General features: G+C 28.9%; 2 protein-coding genes across 2 annotated transcripts; both read left to right on the top strand.

Moving 5' to 3' along the window:
• The first annotated feature begins 3,592 nt into the window (after nucleotides 1-3,592).
• LOC111297701 (uncharacterized) lies at nucleotides 3,593-19,240 on the top strand. The gene is made up of 8 exons (XM_089740934.1): nucleotides 3,593-4,678; nucleotides 5,265-5,407; nucleotides 7,112-7,255; nucleotides 16,005-17,858; nucleotides 17,965-18,324; nucleotides 18,434-18,475; nucleotides 18,783-18,839; nucleotides 19,101-19,240. Exons 1-5 carry the CDS (start codon nucleotides 3,762-3,764, stop codon nucleotides 18,318-18,320), a joined length of 3,414 nt encoding a protein of 1,137 aa, XP_089597060.1. The 5' UTR covers nucleotides 3,593-3,761; the 3' UTR covers nucleotides 18,321-18,324; nucleotides 18,434-18,475; nucleotides 18,783-18,839; nucleotides 19,101-19,240.
• A 2,390-nt stretch (nucleotides 19,241-21,630) lies between these two features.
• LOC111297010 (soluble starch synthase 3a, chloroplastic/amyloplastic-like) lies at nucleotides 21,631-23,749 on the top strand. Its single transcript, XM_089741795.1, has 5 exons — nucleotides 21,631-22,041; nucleotides 22,396-22,478; nucleotides 22,979-23,088; nucleotides 23,191-23,300; nucleotides 23,708-23,749. Exons 1-5 carry the CDS (start codon nucleotides 21,883-21,885, stop codon nucleotides 23,747-23,749), a joined length of 504 nt encoding a protein of 167 aa, XP_089597921.1. The 5' UTR covers nucleotides 21,631-21,882.
• Nucleotides 23,750-25,275: the final 1,526 nt, after the last annotated feature.

The following is a 25,275-nucleotide window of genomic DNA, read 5'->3' as shown; positions in this document are numbered from 1 at the left end:
CTATGGTGGTCACCGACCATCCTGCCGGTTGTCGAAAAAGTTTAAAAAAAATTAAAAGATTCCTCCAAGCCCCTTTTACCCCAGTCTTACTTTCGTTTTACCTATAAACCAACCTACAATCCTAGATCAAAAAAAGAACCCTTTGGCTTCTTTAAAAAAAAAACTCAAATTTTTTTTGTGTTTTTGTATTTTTTTTTATGTTGCTAGATTCCCTTCCTCTAGGGACAGTGTTTTCTTTTTGTATTTTTTGTTGGCAATGGCTTTTCATTTTTTTTTGACAAGATGTTTATTTATTTTTTTTTTTGGTTTGCTTTCCAGCAATTGTTTTCAGAGACTTTGGGTGGTTTTTTGTCTTTCAAGGCAGAGTTTCTTCTTTTCTTTTTATAAAGTCTCCTCTCCTTCTTCCTTTGGTTTGCCACCACGGAACTTTACTTATAGAGCTCCAGTTACAACCTTCTACCAGGAAAGGTGTAGCTCACAGGATTCTAAGGGTGCAATTATAAGGTATGGGGGTTAGCGGTTGGGTTTTAAGGGGTTCAGGGGAGTGGGTGGCAATGGTGTTGTGCACGACACTCACTACCACCTACTTTTTTTTTATTTTTTATTTTTTAGCCTTTGTTTTTTTTTGTTTTTATATTTTTTGTTAATGTTTAATTAATAGTAATATATTTTAATATTAAAAATACAATAAAAGTAAAAATAAAAAAGTAGGCTTGAGCCTAAAAATTGAAACTGGGCCCTAAGCCTTATTGAATCAAAATCGAGCCTCAGTCCGAGAACTTGAGAAACTTGGTGAATTTTAAACTAAGACCCAATTAAAATCCCAGACAAATTTTGTGTCTATAGCTAGTTGAGCTAAACCATATTAAATTGCTAATTTTTGTGTGATTAATCAATTGTTTAATTATGCTTCTACTTGCTTGATTGTTTAATTGGATTGGAAATTTTCACCGTACAACTAAAACCAAAGTTGTTATGATTCTAATAATATTTATGGTCAATACCATAAATAGCCCTTGATCCTAATTTAGAATTTTTTTTAGTTTAGGTCTCGTATTAAAAAAAATACAATAACTCAAGGGCTATTTAAGGTATTATCCTTTATATTTAAAGGTTATATATACTTCAAGTTGTTTTGGTACCAATTTTAAATTTTTAAAATGAAATTTCAATCAAAATCTAATTTGCAATAAGTGATATGATTCTTGTAATATTTATGTATTCATGATATTCTTTCAACATAACTTATTAGCGATCTGTTACTTTCATCCTTAAAGAAATAACAAATGAGGATAGTGCATATAGATCATATTAAACTTTAGGATAAGGGTAGCATTTTCACATACTATTCTCTTTATTGCAACATTGAAATTAGTTAATCATAACAACGAATTATGTAGGTGTCCACCACTTAAACTTGTGGGTTCTATATGATTGCTTTATGAACCCTACAATAAGAATTATAATTGATTAATTATCGATAATATGATTTGTATGATAGGCATCGAACTTAAATCAATTGAGTGCAAATTTCATATTTAAGCTCGAATATTTGGTATTTGTAAAAACTTATAATAATTATAATACAAAGAACAAAAAATAGGAACTATTTTTACTAAAACATAGTAAATAGTACCCGTAGTCTTTAAATTTTGGACTATATATCATTTTGGTCCCTATACATTCAAATGTCACTTGTTGATCTCTAAACTTTCAACGTTGTATCAAAATAGTCCTTCCATAAAAAATCTCACTAAATATAACTTAAAGATTAGTTAGCACTATGTGTCAAAGTAAATGGTCAACAAATAGATGCTAAAATTATGTGAATTTTTGTGTTTAAATGTAATTTTAAAAATCTATATTATATAAAATAAAAAAATTAAAATTATAAAATTTATTTATTTTACATTATAATTTATTATCTAGTTTTTTAAATTTAAAATTTTTTAATCTATTTTGTATATTTTAAATTATAAAACTAGATCAAATGTATAAAAAATTATATTTAAAAATTAAAAAACAAAAACTTACTGAAAATATAAAAATTATTTAGTTTGAACTATAAAATTTGATAAAATGTATTAAAGCTATATTATATTTCAAAAATAAAATTGTGAAAATTTTTATTTTCACTCATCAGCTCACATGTCTCAACTGCATGGCAAACGCGTGTTGCCGACAAAATGTTTAGCGATGGAGTTAGCGTAGTTATTGACAGATGGACTATTTTGTTACAACAAGTGACTTATAAAAATATAAAAATCAAAATAATATTTGGCTTAAAATTTAAAATTCTCACATGTTATTTATTCAAAAAAAAAAAAAGACCAATATGTATTGTGCAGGAACTAAAAAATTTGATTCTAATAGAGTCGGGATGGATGTAGTAGGCCAGAATTAAAATATAATAATTTTAAAATTAAAATAGTACTGAAAACACAAAACTCAAATACAAAAGAAATGGTTCATCAGAAATAACAAAATTTCATTTTGATGAGTAAAATATATTTAAATTTACAAGCTAGGTTGTATACTTGTATTTAGATGAAAAGAACTTTTATTATTTAAAGAGTAAGAGGTTTTGAATTTGTATAGTACGAATAGCCTTTAAATGGAGAGATTTAGACCTCGCTTAGTATTGTGTTGAAAATAATTTTTACGTTCAAACTTTAGATATAATTTTTATGTTAAATAAAAAATATAGTTTTTCAATTTCGAAAACTGATTTATAAATTCAAACAAAAAAATTTCTTGATAGATATTTTTGCGATTAAAAAATGTGTTTAAAATAAAAAATTACTTTATTATTATTATTATTATTATTATTATTAAACATTTCAATTACTCATAATAATTTTTCATGATAACACTAAACACTTAAAATTTTTAATTACACTTCTTTTATCATATTTTTAAACACTTTTTTTTAACCCAAACTTTATTCAATCGCGAGGATAATACTAAACTAGGCCTTAGCACCTTACCTATCTCAGTTTATGAAAACAACAAATTGAAAAGGTCCCAAATAAAAGCTTGGCTTATTGCAGAAAAGCATGGGTGTTCATTAATCGTGATGACCAAGACAATGCTAAGGCCCCAAGTCTTGACTTCAATATCCTATCACAGTCTCTGTTGTCTTAAGTGTTGACGAGTTCGTAGTGTGTATAGAATTTTTTAAACAATGCTTTATGCAGACTCAATTTCTTCAATATTTTATGTTACCTGTTTTGATATACATAGATCCCACCACAGCCATGTATATGAGAAAATTCCATTTTCTGTCGCCAGCTTTAATGTTCATTTTGATTTTTAAATAATTTTACTAATTAAATTTAAATTACTTTGATTTGTACAATAACTAACTCAAAAAGTTTTAAAAATATTGTAAATTATTTTTTCTTTGACAAAAAAAGATAGAGCCATTACTATTTTGCAACTCTCTCTTGTAAAACGTGGAGTAATGGGGCCTTAAAAAGTGTACAAGACAAAAATTAAAAGAAGGAAAGAGAGAAAGAAAAAGAAAGAATACAAGAAGATAAATTAGTTTCACCAATGCTTGTAAAGGGAGATCAGAAGAAAATTAGAGGGCCCAAAATCAAAAGCTTGGATAATTTGTAAATTGTGAAGACCAAGACTATCCCAGGACTTTCCTCTTGAAGGCTAGTCATAATGGCGAGTTGATTCTTATTTAAGAATTGCTTTGAGCAAACTTCCTTACCCATCCTGCAATTTCATCGATTTGCTTTCCTTCCACATCCATGAACATGAGAATATTCCAATTTCTTTCGCTAGCTTTAATGTTCATTCATTGTTTCATGGTTAGCTACGCCATGATTGTGAGGAACCTTAACACAGACCAACATGCTCTTCTCGAATTTAAGCACCAAATCATTGATCCTCACAACATCTTAGTCAACAACTGGACCACCACTACCTCTGTTTGCAATTGGGTTGGTGTCTCTTGCGCTTCTAAGCATAGGAGAGTCAGCACTTTGAATCTTCCCAACATGGATCTTGCAGGAATTGTCCCTCCACATTTGGGAAATCTCTCGTTCTTAGTATCTCTTGATCTGAGTCACAACAATTTTCATGGCCATTTGCCGAGAGAGTTGGGGCAATTAAATCGTCTGGAACTTATTGAATTAAGCTTCAACTTTCTTAGTGGGGAAATTCCTTCGTGTTTTGGGGGATTAAAAAAAGTTTTATCCTTGAGTCTCCAGAACAACAATTTGACAGGTACAATCCCTCAATCACTAGCTAAAATGTCCAAATTGGAGATCTTGAACTTAAGGAGCAATCTCGTGCAAGGACACATTCCACCCGAGATAAGTGATCTTCGAAATCTAAAGATACTTCGTCTGGCATTTAATCAACTTTCTGGCTCCGTACCTTCAGCTATTTATAACATTTCCTCCCTACATATGATTTCTCTTTCATTCAACAATCTATCTGGTAGTTTACCTGAAGATATATGTCACCATCTTCCAAATCTTGAGACACTTTACTTGGGCTCAAATGAGTTTTCTGGTCAAATTCCATCAAGCATAGATGAATGCAGGTGTCTTCAAAATTTAACATTAGACTCTAACAGATTCAGTGGCAGCATTCCAAGGAGTATTGGAAATTTAACGAGGCTCAAAGTGCTAGACTTGGGTGGCAATAATTTGGAAGGTAAGCTCTTTGTTTTTTCTTTGATAATTTTCTTTTGATTGATCACTAACTAATTTTTGTTTCTAGAGAAACATGATTCGAGCTGAAACTCCTTAATTTATGCTACTAAAAATAGCTTTACTTTAACCAAGACTCCAACACAGTTGATTAAGACCACTTTTAATTAGTTGTTGTTTTTTTTCTTGCTTTTATTTAATCAAACGGTGCCAAGAAATAGAAGAAAATAGTAAAAATTATAAGTATCTTCTATATATAAAAAGTATCAACTTTAAAAGTGATAAAATACAGTAGTAAAAATTAAAACATTTTTATCTTAGTTATATATATTATTTAAAAGAACGAAATTGGAAAGCATAAATAGTGAACAACATATATATCTTTGATAATTTATTATCTTAGATATTTTATTTATAATTAATATTTTCTTGTTAAATTAAAATATGACTAATTTTATTTATTTTCTTATTAACGTTGAAGCTTTTAACAAAATATACTTTCTTTATTTGATAATTTGAAATTATTGTAAAATAATTACTTTTATATTCTGCTACTTGATCGAGCTCTTGCAAATTGTTTTCTATGTTCACAAGTGAAATCCCTTGGGAAGTTGGAAATCTTCTAAGCTTGGAGATATTTTCTGCCGTAAATATGTGGCTAGTTGGTCCAATACCAGCTTCCATCTTTAACCTTACTTCTTTGAAAGAAATTTATCTCTATAGTAATAATCTCTCTGGTAGTATTCCGGATAATATATGTTACTCTCTTTTCAAACTTGAGGTACTTCATATATCCTACAATGAAATTTTTGGTTGCATTCCATCAAATATTGGTGACTGCAGCAATTTTCAAATTTTATCATTATCTTTTAATCGATTCAATGGACACATTCCAAGAAGTATAGGGAATTTAACCAAACTTAAGGAGATATATCTAGGTGATAATGATGTAGAAGGTAAGCTTTTGCATTTGATTATTTAGATTTCAATTGATTGATATTTATTACTATTTATATTAGAAAAAGAATAAAAAGAAATAACTAAAAAATAAAAATTAATAGAATGACCAACACGGAAATAGTCATATTTTGTTTTTCTTTTATACTTTTCTCATTTTGACTCAAACTTTTGGTATTGAAAAAATTAATTATTCCTTTATATTTTAAACATTGAAGAAATTAGGAATTTCTTGTGTAATTGAGTTTTAAATGAACTATTTTCTTCCTAGAACTTACATTTATTTTTTCGCATGATATTTTCTTGTGAGTTAAATAGATAAAAATTAAAATATATTATTATTCTTATTATTATTATAATATTGGATTAAAAAACTATATTTTAATAAGTGGAAGAGTAAATAATAATAATAATAAACATTACTAATATTTTATAATGTTTTCAAATGTCTACTGTATTATATTTACTTTTTTTATGTTTATATAAAATAATTTTAAAAACTATTTTTAAGACATTCATTTACAGAATAAAAAAAAGTATTTGATAATTTGATAATTTTAAAAAAGTATTTACATTGGAAGGTAAGCTTTTTTTTTTTTATTTTCCTTTGATAATTTGATAATTTATTAAATTAGCTACTTTATTTATAATTAATTATTTTCCTATTAAATTAAAACATGACTAGTTTTATTTATTTTCTTATCAACATTGAAGTTTTTGTCAAAATAAACTTTATTTGATAATTTGAAATTACTGTAAAAGAATTACTTTTATAATTTGGAAAGTAAGTGCTAAAATTAATTTAATTATTGATATCATGTTAAAACTCCTAAATATTAACAGTGACCATGAAACTCATGTTATTTTCTTAGGTAAAATTTCTTGGCTGAAAATAATTTTTTGTATTTTTTTGAAAAATTAATTTAATTTTTGGAAATATTCAGTTTTTAAATTTAAAAAATAAATTTAACTCTTAACCATAAAAAATATTGTAAATTAAATATTCTTTAGTTACATGGCATAAAAAGGTGAATCCTTTTGAATTTTGAGTTGAAATTTGTTGCATGACATGTTTCATTGATTTTTCATTGATGGTTGATGAAATATATGATTTTGAAACAATTTTAGAAGGTTATGGATATAAACTACATTTTAAAATTTGTGGATGACAATGAAATATTGCACAAAAGTTATATATAATTGGTATAGTTTGCTAAAAAATGAAAAGAAGGTAAAGGACAAATAGAAAAAATTCAACCAAATGAACTTAAGTTTCTTTTATATTTTCCCCATTATGACTAAAAATTTGGGTATTTAATCTCTTTTGAGATAATGTTTAGAATGAGAATTTAATTATCTAATTTAATCAATAATCTCATAAAATTAGGAGAAAATGATTTCATAATGAATAGTGATGCGAAGCAAAAAAATGCCTCGTGCTTCTTGACCCAGCTTTTGCAATTCGGTTTCTGTTATTTTCACAGGTGAGATCCCTTCTGAAATTGGAAATCTTTTGAGCTTGGAGATATTTGCTGCCCCAAATATGAGCCTTGTTGGTCCAATGCCAGCTTCCATCCTGAACCTTTCTTCCTTGAAAGAAATTTATCTCTGTGACAATAGTATCTCTGGCAGTATTCCCTCAAATATTGGTGCTTGCAGCAATCTTCAAAAGTTATTATTATTTTATAATCGGTTCAATGGATTCATTCCAAGAAGTATAGGAAATTTAACCAAACTTGAGGAGATATATCTAGATGATAATGATGTAGAAGGTAAGCTTTTGCATTTGATTATTTAGATTTCAATTGATTGATATTTATTACTATTTATATTAGAAAAAGAATAAAAAGAAATAACTAAAAAATAAAAATTAATAGAATGACCAACATGAAAATAGTCATATTTTGGTTTTCTTTTATACTTTTCTCATTTTGACTCAAACTTTTGGTATTGAAAAAATTAATTATTCCTTTATATTTTAAACATTGAAGAAATTAGGAATTTCTTGTGTAATTGAGTTTTAAATGAACTATTTTCTTCCTAGAAGTTACATTTAAAATTTGAAATAAACATTTAATAGGCTGATAAATGTCATTATTAAATTAGTTAACCAAACTACTTTTTTATTTTTCCTTCTTTTCTTTTCTTTTTCCTTTCTTTTTTTGTTTTTCCCCTTTTTCGTTCTTTATTTTTTAATTTTCTTTATTTTTTCCATTTTTTCAAATAAACAAAAATTTTGATAAAAATAATTTTTTGTATTTTTTCAAAAACTAATTTACTTTTTTTTTAAATCAGTTTTTAAATTTAAAAATATAAATTTAACTCTTAATCATAATAAATATTGTCAATTAAATATTTTTTGGTTACATCGCAAAAAAGGGTGAATCCCTTTGTTTTTTGACCTAAAACTTAAGTCACATGGCATGTTTCATTGAATTTTCATTCATGGTTGATGAAATTTATGAATTTAAAACATTTTTAGGAGGTTATGGATATAAACTATGTTTTGTGTTTGTAAATGAAATGTTATACAAAAGTGATGGATAATTGGTATATTTTACTAAAAAATGAACAGAAAGTAAAAGACAAATAAAAAAAAATCAACCATATGAACTTAAGTTTGTTTCATGTTTTCCCCAGTATGACTCAAAATTTTGGTATTTAATCCCTTTTGAGATAATATTTAGAATGAGAATATAATTAACTAATTTAATCAATAATCTCATAAAATTTGGAAAAAATGGTTTCATTATCTAATTTAATTATCTACTTGACCTAGCTCTTACAACTTGGTTTTTGTTATTTTCACAGGTGAGATCCCTTCAGAAATTGGAAATCTTCTGAGCTTGGAGATATTTTCTGCCGGAAACATGAGGCTAGTTGGTCCAATACCAGCTTCCATCTTTAACCTTACTTCTTTGAAAAAAATTTTGCTCTATAGCAATAATCTCTCTGGCAGTATTTCAGATAATATATGCTACTCTCTTTCCAAACTTGAGGTGCTTCATTTAGCCTACAATGAATTTTCTGGTTGCATTCCATCAAATATTGGCGACTGCAGCAATCTTCGAAATTTATCATTATCTTTTAATCAATTCAATGGACACATTCCAAGAAGTATAGGAAATTTAACCAAACTTGAGGAGATATATCTAGGTGATAATGATGTTGAAGGTAAGCTTTTGCATATGATTATTTAGATTTCAATTGATTGATATTTATTACTATTTATATTGAAAAAAAGAATTAAAAGAAATAACTAAAAAATAAAAATTAATAGAATGGCCAACATAAAAATAGTCATATCTTGGTTTTCTTTTGTTCTTTTCTCATTTTGACTAAAACTTTTGGTATTGAAAAAATTAATTGTTCCTTCATATTTTAAACATTGAAAAAATTAGAAATTTTTTGTGTAATTGACTTTTATTGCATTTTAAATAACCTCAATATTATTGGAATGTTTAGAAAGTGAATAGTTTTATAAAAGTAAGTTGTTGTTCCTTTGTAGGTGAAATTCCATGGGAGATTGGGAATCTTATTTCATTGGAGATATTACATGCATCATTCATGCGTTTAAATGGGTTGATTCCACATGCCGTCTTCAACATTTCTTCTTTGAAAAAAATTGAACTTTCGGGCAATAGTCTATCAGGTAATTTTATTGTAAACATTTCATTGCTTTTATGTTTAAAATTGTTTACTTTAGTTTGAAAAAAGTTTACTTTAGAATTATAAAACAAATAATCATAAAATTATGAAAACTGTTAAACAAATGAGGTGCCATTGAAAGGCTTGAGAAATGATTTTCCAAACCTTTTTATCATATTAAATAAAAAGCTGTTTCCAATTAAATTAGGGAAAGGCAAAACAAAGACTCAGAGGAATTTGAAAACCAAACCTAAAAATCGAAATTCCATCTTTTGGAAAATATTTTTAATTTTTTAGTAAACGTTTTATGATTGAATGATACCCTAATTAGGATGCACACCAGTACCTAAGACTACAAGGTAGGCCAAGGTGGAAAAAAGTTAGGTACCCAACGCTTACGATGCCAATATGGCTATTATTTATTATCCCATTGCAATTATATATGGTAAAATTACTTGATTTGTTTTATAATGTAATAAAAAGTAAAATTAACATACTTTGTTAATTACTCCCATATTTATTTATTAATAGTGTGTATCTGCGTGGAGTAGTTTTATTGGCTATATGTGAAATGTTTCATAAAAATTAAATCATATAGATATCATTAAATTGATTAAAACTGTTAAGTATATATTAAAAGGATTGTGAAATTCAAAAGTTCATGATGAGGGATAAATTAAATAAAATTCAAATGAATATATTTGATATTCATCGTAACATAGTTATAAAAAACAATAATATTCAGATTCTATAAGTATGGTCAAAAGTTAATAAACTGTAATCATACAAGATTCATATGAATATATTTGAGCGATTTGTTAACTACCCATTTTTTTCCCACTGCATGGATATAAGTGAATGTTGTATTTTGATTTTCTGTATATTGAAAACAGTAAAAGATGATGTAATATGTATATATTGGTTTAATTTTATATATAGATGATAAAAAAATTGAAATTTAAAAAACAAAAAAAAAAAAAAAACAAACAACCTGAATAGCGAGAAGAAAAAAATGAAAGAAAGAAAAATGAGTAGAAGAGATAGAGATTCTAGAAATGAAAATATGATAAAATAAAGTACATATAAAAAGTGTATTCTAAAATAAAATTTGCATAAAAAAATTATAACTAAAACATGTATTGTAATGATTATTTAATTTGAAATAGGAAGGAAATGGTCTTTCCACATCAATAAAACCAAATTAAAAACCTTTTAGTGTTTATTCCCTCAAATATTTGTCTTTTAACACCAATTTAAAGTTTCATTAAATTGGAACCGATCCATTTTGTAATTTTCTATTATTAGCTAATGACATTAGGTCAGTTCATTTTCTAGATTTTCTAAATTTACTATTTATTAACAACACGTAATATTTTATTAAAATTAATATAATTTTATTATTTATCAACAAGGTGTAATATTATAATAAAATATTAAATTTAAATCTTCTATAATATAAAATTTTTATTCAATAGATAAGGTAATTTTAATTTGAGCATTATTATACTACATATAAATAATAAATTTAAATATGAAAATTAAAAATTAGATTAAAATCACTATAACATTATATATTAAGTCCACTCTTTTAATACAGAAATTAAGGCTCATACGTTTACTTAGCCTATATTACTTTTTACTCAATCTGTTCTTTTAAGACAAATGAGTAAAGTTTATATGGTAATTGTGGAACAAACCTATGATTAATTATATTTAACAAAAACCAATTCCAAAAAAATATATATTAACAAAAACCATTGTTTTAAAATATAGTATTAATGATTTTTTTTAGTCGTACTCCGTTCCTAAAAAAAATCAACATTCAAAATTAAAAGATAAGCATTCTTCATTTATCCAACCACGTTTCAATTTTCAGTTCGTCTCTAACTACCATGCTTTTATCGTTGGATTGTTTTAATATAATATATAGATTTGTCTAAAGTTATCTAACTTTTATTTGAAGCATTTCAATTATAATTTTTTTAACTGTATAATATTGCAGTTATTATCTAATCATAATAAATTATTATATAAGGATCATCACTTATAAATATGCGTTACATATAAAATTTTGATAAATTTCACATAATTTTAAATTATAATTAATTATATTATATTATAATAATTATAAATCATATGCTTTTTTTTTATTATATGCAATTAAAATAAGTGCTACTTTTACCCTTTTTTGTTGTCAAATTAGGCAATTTAACTGTTCTTTTAAAAATTAAAAAGCAAAAGTTATGTATTTTTTTTTTTTTTTGCTAAGCCATATTTTTATTAGAGATCAAAAGACCATCATAAGTGAAATACAAGAATCTTGCCAAGAAACATAGTTAAAGCCATACCAGCAGAAACAACATAAAAACATCTAGCATAATTCTAACGAAAGACTTCCACCTAAAAAGAAGAAATCATGACATCCAAACAAAAAAGAAGAAAAAAAAAAAAACACTACCATGATCGGTAAACAAATAATGAGAGCAAACACCACTATCCCTTACAGGACAAAATCACCACCATGCCTCGAACAAAAAAAAAAAAAATCTCTCTATCCACCCTCCTTTGCCATGACATCTACCATATCATTCAGCTTTTAAAAAAAAAATTCATCAAACTGGATGCCCCAATTGATCTCCAAAGCATCACAATTTCATAAAATATAGACAACAACTTTCATACTCGATGATTCTTTTTACTCCAGTTAACAGCCACCATAGCCACTTCCATATCCCAAATGCATACAAATAACAAAACGTTAAAACTCCCAATATTAACCTCCTATCTACTATCATATCCTTCAAACATAACTTTAAAAATACCTTTTGCCAAATTCCTTAACTGTAGTATTGATAAAGTTGTAAATAAGACCAAATTCATTAGAACCTTTAAATCGACAAAGCCCTTTTGTATCAGTCTTGATGAAGCTCCCCCCAATCTTGTCTTTCTAAACCAGCAATACGTTGAATAATGGAACCATCGTCTTCATTTACAGATAAACCCAATAATTTACCAACTTCCCAAATCTTCTCAGCCTCTTCTAGAAAAGCTCTATTTCGAGAACCAATATCTTCAGCCGAAAGTGGTCTTGAACAATGGAAACTAGAGGTGTCTTTATCTGGCGAGACCTGCTTTTGGATCAATATTTTGCCTTACTTTTTTTCCTTCTTTTACCTGCTCGAATAGTAACAAGGTGAAATTTATCTTCAACGTTGAAAAGTTTCTCAGCGTCTCTATCTGTCTATCACTCTTGCTCATAAGCTCAATAGAAACTGGATTTGACTGAAGATCAGTTAAGATATTTCCACCAATAGAATCGCTAAGCGTATCTGATGGGCCATTTGATATCCTAAGAGATGTAGAAGTATCAATAGTTTGATCCACTAGATTGGACTCACCAACCACATGATTCAATTTAGATTTAATTGTTCTGTTTCATCGTTATTCAAAAGAGGTTCTAAAGAAGAATTAATTGCAACATCTGTATTTAACTCCGCATGTCCATAATTGTTCCAAATTTGTCTCATTTCCAAGATCGACATCATATGCTTCTTTAGAATCTCTAGGTGTATCAGCAGTTGCAATAACAGTGTTATCTTCATCCAAAGCCATAAAATTACCATCATATTCAAATTTTGAGTTACGGGGAATCTTTGCCTTGAGGAGAGAAAACATCTTCACCGCCATCCATGAAAACTGAGTTGTCCAGGTCTGCATGATCTGTGAGGACTAGTGGAAATGTCAAGAAAGTATCCATGTTCAACAACTTTAATGGAGTAAACAATATCACCCACAGTGACCTTAATCTCATCAAGAATGGCACTATAATCATTTGTTAAAATTAGGACTCTACCTACATCTAAGCGTTCTTTCGTTAGTGTAAAATCATCAAGCTTAAAAACCTCACCCTATAAACTTCCAATGGAAGAGAAACAACTAGAATTCCAAGCGTGAAGTGGAATACCTGACAATCTCAACCAAATAAGGTTTGAATGGCATATATAGCTAGGCTCCGATGGTGTAATAGACGTGAACCAATTTTGAGACCACTCCTGACCAAGTTCCAGAGATAATAACATACTTTCTTTGCTTTCAAAGTCAAAAGATTCATATTCTCACCCACGATAAGGACAGAACAATCATCAAAGTCCTCTGAGAAGATTTGGTTAATGGCATTTATAGTATCAGGATATCTAACTATCCCAACAACATTTCGTTGTTATCTCTCCAAATCTAAATTTTCAGAAATGTAATCAAGGATGTCAAGCGATTTTAAAACCTCTTCTTTTTGACCATCTGATACTATGTTATCCTTTAACTGAGTGGATTTGACTGACATATTAACAACCTCTACATGAGATCGTCCATCTCTAAAGTCTTCTATGCAGATAACACCTTTTTCCATGTACCGAGTGGTGGGTTTAGAACTAACATGAGATCTTTGATCATACCTTGCCATTTGAACATATAGAGTGGAATACCTCAGGTGCAAACCATTTAGAAATTTGATTTTTGGAGACGTAAAAATCAACCACCCTCCCACATCTGACAAATTGTTGCTTAAGATTAAAGACACTACAACCTGGAAAAATTCCATCAACAAACAGTGTATCAAAATTTTTTCTCCGAAGGTAATGTTCTTGTGTGGCATGGTATCCAAGAAGAGCTTTTTGACTTACCTTTACTTACCCTCTAAATCGGACTAAGGCAAGGCTTTTCACCCTCTAATAATTGTGTAATCAAAAGCATCATTTTAAATCTTTTTCATTAGTTTCACACTTTTTTGTCATCGTAATTTTTTATTGTAGTAGTAAAATGCTTATCATTGTATCCTTATTGAATGGCCTTACAATATTAATCTTGTCCACCATCCATTTGCGTTCTTCACCCATCTCATTTGTATTGGCCCCATCCATCCCTGTTTTCTCTTCCTCAGTGAATGACAAGTTCTAACCACAGTTGGTCCAGGTCGTCTTCCATAGGTCCTCCGGTACCTAGACTCTCTATCAACTGTTTCCAACGAATCAACACCACTAAACTCGACTTGCACTAACCCCCAAAGACCAAAGTTCACCGATGATCCCAAGGGAAAAAACTCTTTTATGTGACAAGACTGAGACTCCACCCATAGAAACCTAGTTCTGGAGGAGACTCTCGGAAAGATGAACTCTTTTTTTTTTTTAACTCAGCCCATTCTTTTAAGACAAATCAGTGAAGTCTATATGATAATTGAGGACCAAACTTATGATTAATTATATAAAATTAACAAAAACCAACCAATCAAATGAGAACAAATGGCAAAATGAAATCTTAAAAACAATTAACAAATGTATCCAATGAGATAATGCAAAATGTCAAATAGATAATCCCTTAAATAATTGTTTTAAAATATAGTATTAATGATTTTTTTTTTTAGTTGTGCTCTTTTCCCAAAAAAATCAACATTCAAAATTAAAAAAAAAATTCTTAATTGCTCCAACCACGTGTCAGTTTCCAATTTTCTCCCAACTACAGTGTTTTTACCAGGAGATTGTTTTAATATTACCAACTTTTTGTCAAATGTTACCTAAATTTTTAATGATTGTATTTCACCTATATTTTTTTTATTATAATATTATAATTATTATTCAACCACAATAAAGTAATACGTAGGAGTCATAATTTATAAATGTAAATTTTATATAAAATTTTGATAGGCATTACATAATTTTAAATTATAATTAATTAATTACACTATAACAATTATAATTGGTATGTTTCATTTTTATTATATGCAATGAAAAACAATGCTACTTTTACCTTTCTTTTGTTGTCAAATTAGAGAAATTAATTAATTGTTCTTTTACAAAATAAAAAGCACTAATTGTGTAATCAAAAGCATCATTTTAAAATCTTTTTTTATTAGTTTCACATTTTTTATCATCATATTACTAAATTTTTACTGTAATAGTAAAATGTATACAATATTACTCAAACAAACCTCAAATGAACCTTCTCTAGTAGAGCACTCGTAAGGTTCTATCAACCCTTAGGGAAGTAAGAGAGTGATTTTCAAACTAAAGTGAGTGCATGTACTTTTAACAATCTTTATGTCGAATCTTTGTATTTTTCTTTTAAATTATCCTTATCGTCTAAAATGAGAGAAATTTAGTCATTTCTCTTGAGGGTTTTTTTTTTTTTTCTAAAATAGGATAGATAAAAATTCTAATTTTATTTCCAAACATTTACACTTTCATATTTTTCTTTTCTCAAACAAATTAATTTAAATATATATATTTTTTATTTTCTTCAATTTTTATCTTATTTGTTTTTCCTTTTGGAACAATTTCATTAACCAAATTTTCTTTAATCTTTTTTATCATTAAAGCAATTGAGATAAGTTAAAGAAAATAAAATTCTCACAACCAAAATTTCTGCTATCTTCCGTTTGTTCTTTTACTTTTCTTTTTCCTCTTTTTAACTTTATTATACGTACGTAAGCATGGAGCCTTTTAATATATTTTTATAAATATGAAAAAATTTTATAAATCAACCAAGATAAACTTGAAGTTGTTTCATATTTATAATTGTTAAAAGGCTTCATGTTTCTCCTCACTCATGTTCGTATATGTAAGCATTTCATTCACTTCAGCTTGCATCATAGATTCATGAAAAACACAATAAAGCAAAACAATTAATTTATTTCTTGTATGGGAATATGCAAATTTATTTATTTATTTTTTGTTTTAGGTAAATTACCCCACTTGAGCTCTGCTTCCAATCTTGAGGAGCTTTACTTAGGGATGAATAATCTTAGTGGAAATATTCCTGAATCTATCTCCAATGTTTCTAAGCTTAGAATCCTAGAATTAGCAGGAAACTCATTCTATGGCCTTATACCAAACAAATTTGGTAATTTGAGGTTCCTCGAGAAATTGCGCCTTGATGTTAATCATTTGACCACCAAAGCTTCAACTCATGAGTGGAATTTTTTCTATTCCTTGGCAAGTTGCAAGCATCTAAGATATTTAGGCCTATCATCCAATGCATTGAACGGTATTCTTCCAACTTCTATCTCAAATCTCTCTACATCACTTCAATATTTATTGATTAGAGATTGCAAAATTAGAGGCAGCATTCCCATGGAAATTGGTAGCTTAAGCAACGCTATATTGTTAGACCTTTCGTCTAATAAATTGAGTGGACCTATTCCAACAACAATAGGAAGGCTAAAAAATCTCCAACTTTTGAATCTTAATGGAAATAAGTTACAAGGCTCTGTCCCACACGATCTTTGTGGTTTGAAGGGATTGTACGAATTATCATTGGGTGCTAATGAGCTCGATGGGCCTTTACCGACATGTTTGTGTGATTTGACTTCTCTGAGGTATCTGTACTTGTTCTCCAACAAATTGCATTCGACAATACCTTTAACTTTTTGGAGCCTTAAAGATATCTTAGAAGTAGACCTGTCATCAAACAATCTGAGCGGTTCACTTCCACTTCACATTGGAAATTTGAAAGTACTTATCTCTTTGAAATTGTCAAGGAATTTATTATCAAGTGATATTCCGCCCACAATTGGAAGTCTTCATGATCTACAGGTTTTGAATCTAGCTAGTAATATATTACAAGGTCCTATTCCTGAATCATTTGGTGACTTGATGAGTTTGAAATGTTTGGATTTATCTAACAATAATCTCTCTGGAGTCATTCCCAAGTCTTTGGAAAGACTTTATGATCTCAATTATTTTAATGTGTCTTTCAATAGATTGGAAGGGGAAATCCCAAGTGGAGGTCCCTTTTTAAACTTCACGGCCAAATCATTCATGAAAAATTATGCACTCTGTGGTTCACCTAGACTACAAGTCTCACCTTGCAAAAATAAAATCCATCGGAAATTCAAGAAGACCGCTCTACATGCTTTGAGGTATGTTTTACCAACATTTGCTTCAATAATAATAGTTATTGCAGTCATAATTGTCTACAAAAAAAAGCAGCGGGGGAATACGAATTTGGCGATTGTTGAAGATTTAATTCCCGTCGAGAAATGGATAAGAATTTCATATAATCAGCTATTGGAAGGGACTGATGGATTTAGTGAAAACAATTTACTGGGTTCAGGAAGTTTTGGCTCTGTGTACAAAGGAATACTTTTAGATGGGACAAATGTTGCAATAAAAGTTTTTAATTTGCAAAGAGATGGAGCATTTAGGAGTTTTGAGATTGAATGTGAAGTGATGAGCAATATCTTTCACCGCAATCTTGTTAAGGTCATTAGTTGTTGTTCTACTATTGACTTCAAAGCCTTAGTGCTTGAATTCATGCCTAATGGGAGCCTTGAGAAATGGTTATATTCTTACAATTATTTCTTGGATATCCTGCAAAGAATCAACATAATGATGGATGTTGCATCAGCATTAGAATACCTCCATTTGGGACATCCAACACCTATAATCCATTGTGACCTAAAACCAAGTAATGTCTTACTAGACAAAGACATGGTTGCTCATGTGGGAGACTTTGGCATTTCCAAATTGTTGGGAGAAGAAGATTCTATGAGACAAACAATGACACTTGCCACTATTGGCTACATGGCACCAGGTGATGTTTTATTATTATTTTTTTCCATATTCTAACATAAGCATATTTTTTTTATGATTATGAAGATATAATATCTTTTAATTACTCAATTATGTTTAAAATGCAGAATATGGATCAGCAGGAATTATTTCTATTAAAAGTGATGTTTATAGTTATGGTATTCTACTAATGGAAATTTTCACAAGAAAGAGGCCCACTGATGAATCTTTTGCTGGAGAAATGAGTATGAGACATTGGGTGAAAATGTCACTATCTAATGGAATAATTGATGTAGCGGACTCCAGTTTAGTGCATAAAGAGGATGAATATTTTGTTGTCAAAGTGAATTGTATATCGTCCATCATGGCGTTAGCTTTGGATTGTTCATCTGACTTACCTGAAAGCAGGATAAATATGAAGGATGTTGTTTCCATGCTCAAAAAAATCAAAAAAGAGTTTTTGAAAAACATGGAGAAGGATTAATAAAGTAAGATACACAATTGTTTGTATATAGTTTAAGATTATTGAAAAGTACATAGAATGCCTCTTACCACCTTTCAAGACAATTTTCATTTGAACTTATATTTTTCTTGCAGACCATTGGCAGGACAGCTATGTATCTTGTGTCCGTATTGAAGGTACCTTCATTGCTTTTTAATTATATATTATTATATTTCAATTATCCAAAATATATATTAAAAATATTTTCTTTTTTCGGATAACTAATTAAACATTTTCCATGCAAATAACATTAAATATTCCTAAGATAACACTCTTTAGAAAAAGCAACATTTTTTGTTCTTTTCAACGGTTATTTCCGTAACTTTCTTGTTCTTCTTAGTAACCAAATAATACATATATATTTGAGTCATCATAACACCGTAATGTAAATAAGGCAGTATTGAATTTGACTTGATTTGGTTTCATATGGTTTTGTCATCTTAGGTTTTTGAAATGTCGTGGAATTAGTCACATATCATCGACTTGGCCACACTTATTTAAGTATGTAAACTATTATCACATGTTCTTAATTTGTGAACTATATGCATTTTTTTTTTCTGATTTTTGTCTTCAATCTTATCTACCAACCAAATTTAGTTGACATGTTGAGATAGAATACTAATAATAGATGCAAGTGTAAGCTTGTCGATGTTCATCTTTCTTCATTTTATTGTGGTTAGAGAATGATTTTCAAAAATATAAATTATAGAAAAAAGAAAGAAAGAAAGAAGGCTGATCATGTAAATTCTGTGTTACTTGCAGTTGTCCTTCCAGAGGATACAGGAGCACGTCACTTGTGAATTCAGTAGGAATAAATCCTTCAATCATGTCCATACAAGAAGTACTGGTGTTTCTTCTTTAAATGTGATTGCATGAAGCTCTTGAGTGAGACTGAAAGAGAGAGATCTATTGTATTTGTACACGGGAATACAAAATCCCAATAAAGTTCATATCCCAAATATTAAAATGCATGTTGGAACTATATGCTGTTCTTTCAGAATAGATAGGATGATATAGATGCTAAAACTGAACAAATGCGAATTTACCTGTCATTTTTTTTTTCAGTTGTTTTCTCTCATTCCATATTTCATATTTCTCTTTTTTTTTTTTTTTTTAAATCTCTCTTGCTCTCACCACTCTCCATCAACACTATCAATCTCTGCTACAATTTCTTCGATTTCCTCTGCTTGTAGCTAGGTATACATGAATCACTCTCTGCTAAGCCTCTGCATTTCTGCGATTTTCGGCTAATCACTCTCTGCAAATCATGTTTTTTCATCTATTGTTTTTCAAATCAGTTTTGAGACAAAAATCTAATGGATCTTTCCTTAATTTTTTAAAATCCCTCTCCAGTTTCAGCTCAATCATTGTCATCTTCTTAATCAGCGCCACTTCAAAACAGGTACTTCCTCTTTCTATTCATTTTGATTCTGATTTTGTAATGACCGAAATGGCTAACAAAATTTTTTTGTTTCGATCAAGGTTGAATCTTATTTGATATAGCTTATCTTGATTTTGATGTTCGATCAAGCTCAATCTCAATTCTAATCTATCTAAGGTAGGTTTTAATTTATTGATTTTCATTTTGAATTTATTTTATTTTATTATTATTATTATTATTTGTGATTTGTAATTGGGTATAATGTGTGAACTAATTTTGAATTTAGTATGTTGTTGAGTGGCGACTATGAATAATTTCTAAAAGGCAGCTTACTTTTGATAAGTTATTCGAACGTATAAATTGGTTTGCACATATGACGTCTTAATTATGACTTAGTTACTCATACTAGATGAAATTGGTTATTTGTGAACTTTTGTGTATGTGATTAACCAATTACTATCCGCACAATTTCTTTTCGCCTTTTTGTTATTGGATGACATTTGTGTACCTTTATTAAAGGACATTATTGAGTTCTTATTTTCTACCCTTTGGCTTTAAGGTTTGATCTCCTTAATTATGAGCTTCTTACCAGCTCATAATCTCCTAATAGAAATCTACTGTTTCTTAGTGTTAATAATGACAAAAACTTTGAAGTCAATCTCCTTCTGGAAATGATACAATTTTTTTCTTTGTCTTAACTGATCATCACTTATGGCACTTTAAGCTTATGATGGTTTCTATGGGTGGAGAAATAGTGATGATATCAAACAAAGGGGAAACAATAATTTCTAAGAGGATATACTTGGATACAAATGCAAATAAACATGTGTGCCTCTTTTCGCCTGAAGTCAAGATCCCCTTTTATAGCACATATGGTAGTAATATATTTGGTTGTCTATGACTATATTGTTGGATTTCTGGGTCACTAGTATGCTGCTATCTCTCTCATTCTTTCTTGTTTCGTATTTCTCTAATCAAAAATTTTCTCTCTATGTTTCTTACTTTCTAACTTGGACGGTATTGGTTTTGATCATATGTATTAGAGTTTAAAGTTGAATGTTTTGGTTGTTGTGATTGGTGTTGTGGTGGCTTACGAGTAAAATTCTTTGTCATTGAGAGAGAGAGAAATACATGAACATTTAGGTGATTTGGTGTTTATAAAATTAAGTTTAGAAATACGAATGCACTTTGTGGGTTTGTTTTTAATTGCTTGTTTTTTTAAATCTGGAATTATGACTGTACAATTTGTAAAGTACTAAATAGTCTTCGTAGGATGAGTTTGAGTTAAAAATTTTGTAAATGTCATAATAGGTAGTTCAATCTTAGAAAGGTACATAGAACAAGTTTTGTAGGTTTAGATGACAAATATATCAAATCGACGGAATAATGTGGGGTAAATCTCTTTGGCAGATCTTGTGCATTGACCTGTAAGGGACCATGACACAATGTGAACAATGAATGTGATATTAAGAACATCATTTCCCCTTGTGGGCTTCATGTTTTTCTTCCTTACTAGGTTGTCTTAGTAACTCGGGAATCAAACTTTAGGTCTTCATGGATTGACTTGTCCTGTATTGATTTCTTTTCACCAAGAGATGAACCTTTTGACTGCTTTAATAGTTTCTAAAGAATGGTTTTCAAACAAATGCTTTTCATAAAAGTTCTTCTCTGATGCATAATTATTTGGCAAAAACTGAGCTCGTATCTGATGCATGCATTAATTGTCTTTGTCTGTATGGTTTCATGGATCAATGAGTTAATCAACTGCTTTTAAAATAATATTCTCTCTAATAAGTTTGTGAGTTATTTCACCTATCAGTATCCTTTATAGTCAATTTTAGTGAATAGAAAATTGTACTGCTTCTTGGGTCATCTGCTGTTTGCATTCACCATTTTTTCATCTTCTGCTTGCTGGCCCTCTCCCCTTGAAAGCTCTTTTGGTCCAAGAGAATAAATGTGAATTATAGATCGAGACTAATAAGTTATTTGGAATTCAATCTGTGCCTAAGTTTTAGGCTTATAAAACTTATCAATTGTTGCTTTATATCATCTCCTTAGGTAACATATGGCGTTCTTTTTATTTTTGGCTTTTGTTGCATTAAATCTTTCTATTAAAGACTTACTCTATGTGTCTCGGCAGTCAAGGTTCCATTGGATGCATATATGGACTTTGTATTCTCTGAGAGGGAAGATGCCGGAACTTTCGACAACAAAGGCGGTATGGATTATCGAATACCTGTTTTTGGAGGAATTGGAGGAATTGTGCAAGAGCCACCAATGAACATTGTGCATATTGCTGTTGAGATGGGACCTATTGCAAAGGTAACTTTTGGACATTAAGGGAGTTTAGGTTTTTAAAACTTTTTTTATTGCCCTGATATATATCAAGGTTTCTTTTCTAGTTTTCTTCGCTTATGAGTCCATTCAGATTCTCTCTTAATGAAGAGAAAATTCTTTAAGCTGAAAGAAGGCCAGAAAGACAAGTCTTTTCCTAATGAAAAGTGTTTTGGAAATGAGACAGTCGGGGGAGAGGATGCTGAACCTCAGAAAGAAAAGGAACATCATAGACATCTGTGTTGTATTATTTCCAGTTTGTGGTCGAATATGTAGTAAAAACCCAAAAGATTTTCCATTTTCCATCTTTTTCTCAATTACTTCCTTTTTATAACTTTGCAGGTTGGAGATCTGGGTGATGTCGTTATAAGTCTCTTGCGTGCTGTTCAAGATTTAAACAACAATGTGGACATCATTCTTCCAAAGTATGACTGCTTGAACCTTGGCCATGTAAACTTCATTGCCATCACTTTAGCCACATTTTTCATCTTAATTGTTTTCACTGGATTGCCTTAATTTCCTTAAATTATGGATTTTTTTGGTTTGTATTCTTGCTTACTAGGCATGCTGTTTGTAAGCTTGCGTGTGGTGTTATCTATCTTGCATGAGGTGGCTGAAGTGCATTTTTCCTTTAATAAGATATCGGTACTAAATTGTCGCATAACCTTTTCTTATTGGGTTTTCCAGAAAACAAAAGTTTCATATAAGGCTTACCTGCCCTCATTTTTATTTCGGGTATACATAAAGAAAATTTTGGGAATGCTACTTAAAAGATGTTTATTGTCATATAATCAGATTCTCGTTTTCATTCATTCATATCTTAATATTCGAAAAAGATATAAAACAATTCATTCATCTCTTTACTTTTTTCAGTCTTGTCTTTTTAATAATTTCAGATCTGTCAAATGAATGTTCTATGATATAGGTGGAGGATATTCATTACCAAAGAGGCTATTCTTGGGGTGGCACTGAAGTTAAAGTTTGATTTGGAAAAGTGGAAGGCCTTTCAGTTTATTTTCTGGAGCCAGAAAATGGGTAATTTTATACTCCTAAAGCACCTTTAAGAATTACAATGTTTCACTTTGTTAAAAAAAAATTTATAATCATAAGAATCCTTTGGTGTATTGTTGCTTGCAGATTCTTTTGGACAGGTTGTGTTTATGGTTGCAGAAAAGATGCAGAAAGGTTTGGTTTCTTTTGTCATGCTGCTCTCGAATTTCTACACCAAGGTGGATTTCACCCTGCAAGTTTATGATTCAACTTATAGTTCTGGCTTAAAATTTAAAACCACGTCTTGGCATTATATTGAGTAAATTACCTACACTCATGGTGGTATTTTTTTTCCTAACAGTTGTCAAACCCATCTTGTTTTGCTGTTCAGCTCTATAGGCCTTACTATTCATTTGTAGAAGAATATTGGCTAAAATAACAAAAAAGCCCCCTTGACTTTACTAATATGAGGTGGTCTTTATGATTGAACTAATCCAGAAATTGTATAATATTGTAGGTTTCAGATGCATTGAATTCATTGGGATCACTATTTGCAAATAACTAAAGAAAGATGGAAGCTTTGAGGATGATGCTATTGCATTACTGTTGATAATTGGTATTTTGGTAACTTTTTGATGTTTTGATTGTTTTGCTATTTGTAAAGGGATTGGCATCCGATCGCAATTTGCCTTTGATGGTTACCTGATGTTCTTAATAGCTTGTAGACATTGACATTGCTACTGAATTTTGCTGATGTTAATACTTATGAATCATGATATTATCACTTTACTGATATGAAATTTGTAAGGTATCTGTCTGATTTTAACTATGTTTGAATACTTCAAGCGTAATGCACATGTCACTTAATTGTTATTCTGTAATCAGGAAAGCAAATTTGGGAAATAAATAATCTAAAAATGTTCTTTTGCCAGAAATTGCAAAAAGTGACTCGCAGACTTTCATTTCTCAGACCTGTGTTCTCTATTAATTGGTATAAATTGTTTTCTAATTTTATTGATTACAAAGATTAGAAATATGAAAATTATTTTAAAAAAAGTAAGACTTTTAAAGATGATTTTGAGTGTCAATATAGGTCATTTAATAATATAAAAAATTTAAATAAAATGTGACTTTAACCATCACTTTAAAATACAGTTAAAAGTTATTTACTTATAACAGCAATTTAAAATGTTGAAAAAAAATCATGTGGACAAATACATGTGTAATTCTAGCATTAATGGTTTGACTGCCGAAAAGTTTTCACCAACACTCACCTAATTGATAGTCAAAAAAACTCTTGCACTGGTAATATCAACAATTTTTTAATCTTTTACCGACACTTATAAGTGCAGAGAAAAATGACTTTTCTTGTAGTGCCTAATTATCTTCTTTTATCTAGCATTGATATATCATTAGTTTAACTCATTTAGCCATTAATTATTCAATGAAGTGATGAACAATCTTTTTCATATTTGTGTTTAATTTGATTATGTTTGCATTATAAGAAAATTGATATATTACAACAATCAAAATCGTTGTTAAATAGTTATTTATCATTGTTAGAATTATTTTGAAATAATTTTTTGTCATTGCAAGATGCGTTGCTATTAACCTCATTGATAAAAAATTAATGCAATAACTTATAATGTCGTTGAAAAAAATAGAAATTATAATGACTTTTAATTGTTGCCATATAAACTATCTTTTCACAACGATAAAACAAACTACTTTTTCACAACGATAAAATGCTGATGTATAAAATTTTGCAACAACAAAATAATGTTGTATAAATTTAATTTTAACAACTATAAAATTTGGTTACAAAAACTTACATAATAATATTATTTTGATTACATAAAATATTTTGTAATGATTAAATGTTTTTACTTCAATTTCATTTTAGCATCTATAAATTTTGATTACAAAAGCTTTCTTTGGCAACATAATCATATATAGTTGCTAATTACGTTTAGCATCATAATTTTTGTTATTTCAATAAATAATTTCAACAATGATTATAATTGTTGAAAAATCTTTTACATATCTACTGTTGTGGTTGATAAAATTATTTTTGCAATGATTTTTTTTAATTATAACAGCAAATTTTATCATTGTAAATTTTTTAATACAATCAATTTAATTAATTGTAACATATACTATTATTGTTATATGAATACTTTTTGGAATTTCTTTATACCTTTAGTAACAATTTTATTGTTGCCAATCATAAAA

This window comes from Durio zibethinus, chromosome 12, assembly GCF_047325235.1.
Source record: "Durio zibethinus cultivar Kanyao isolate XHJ-2024 chromosome 12, ASM4732523v1, whole genome shotgun sequence".
Classification (NCBI taxonomy): domain Eukaryota; kingdom Viridiplantae; phylum Streptophyta; class Magnoliopsida; order Malvales; family Malvaceae; genus Durio; species Durio zibethinus.
This window is presented reverse-complemented; position numbering and strand designations above follow the sequence as displayed.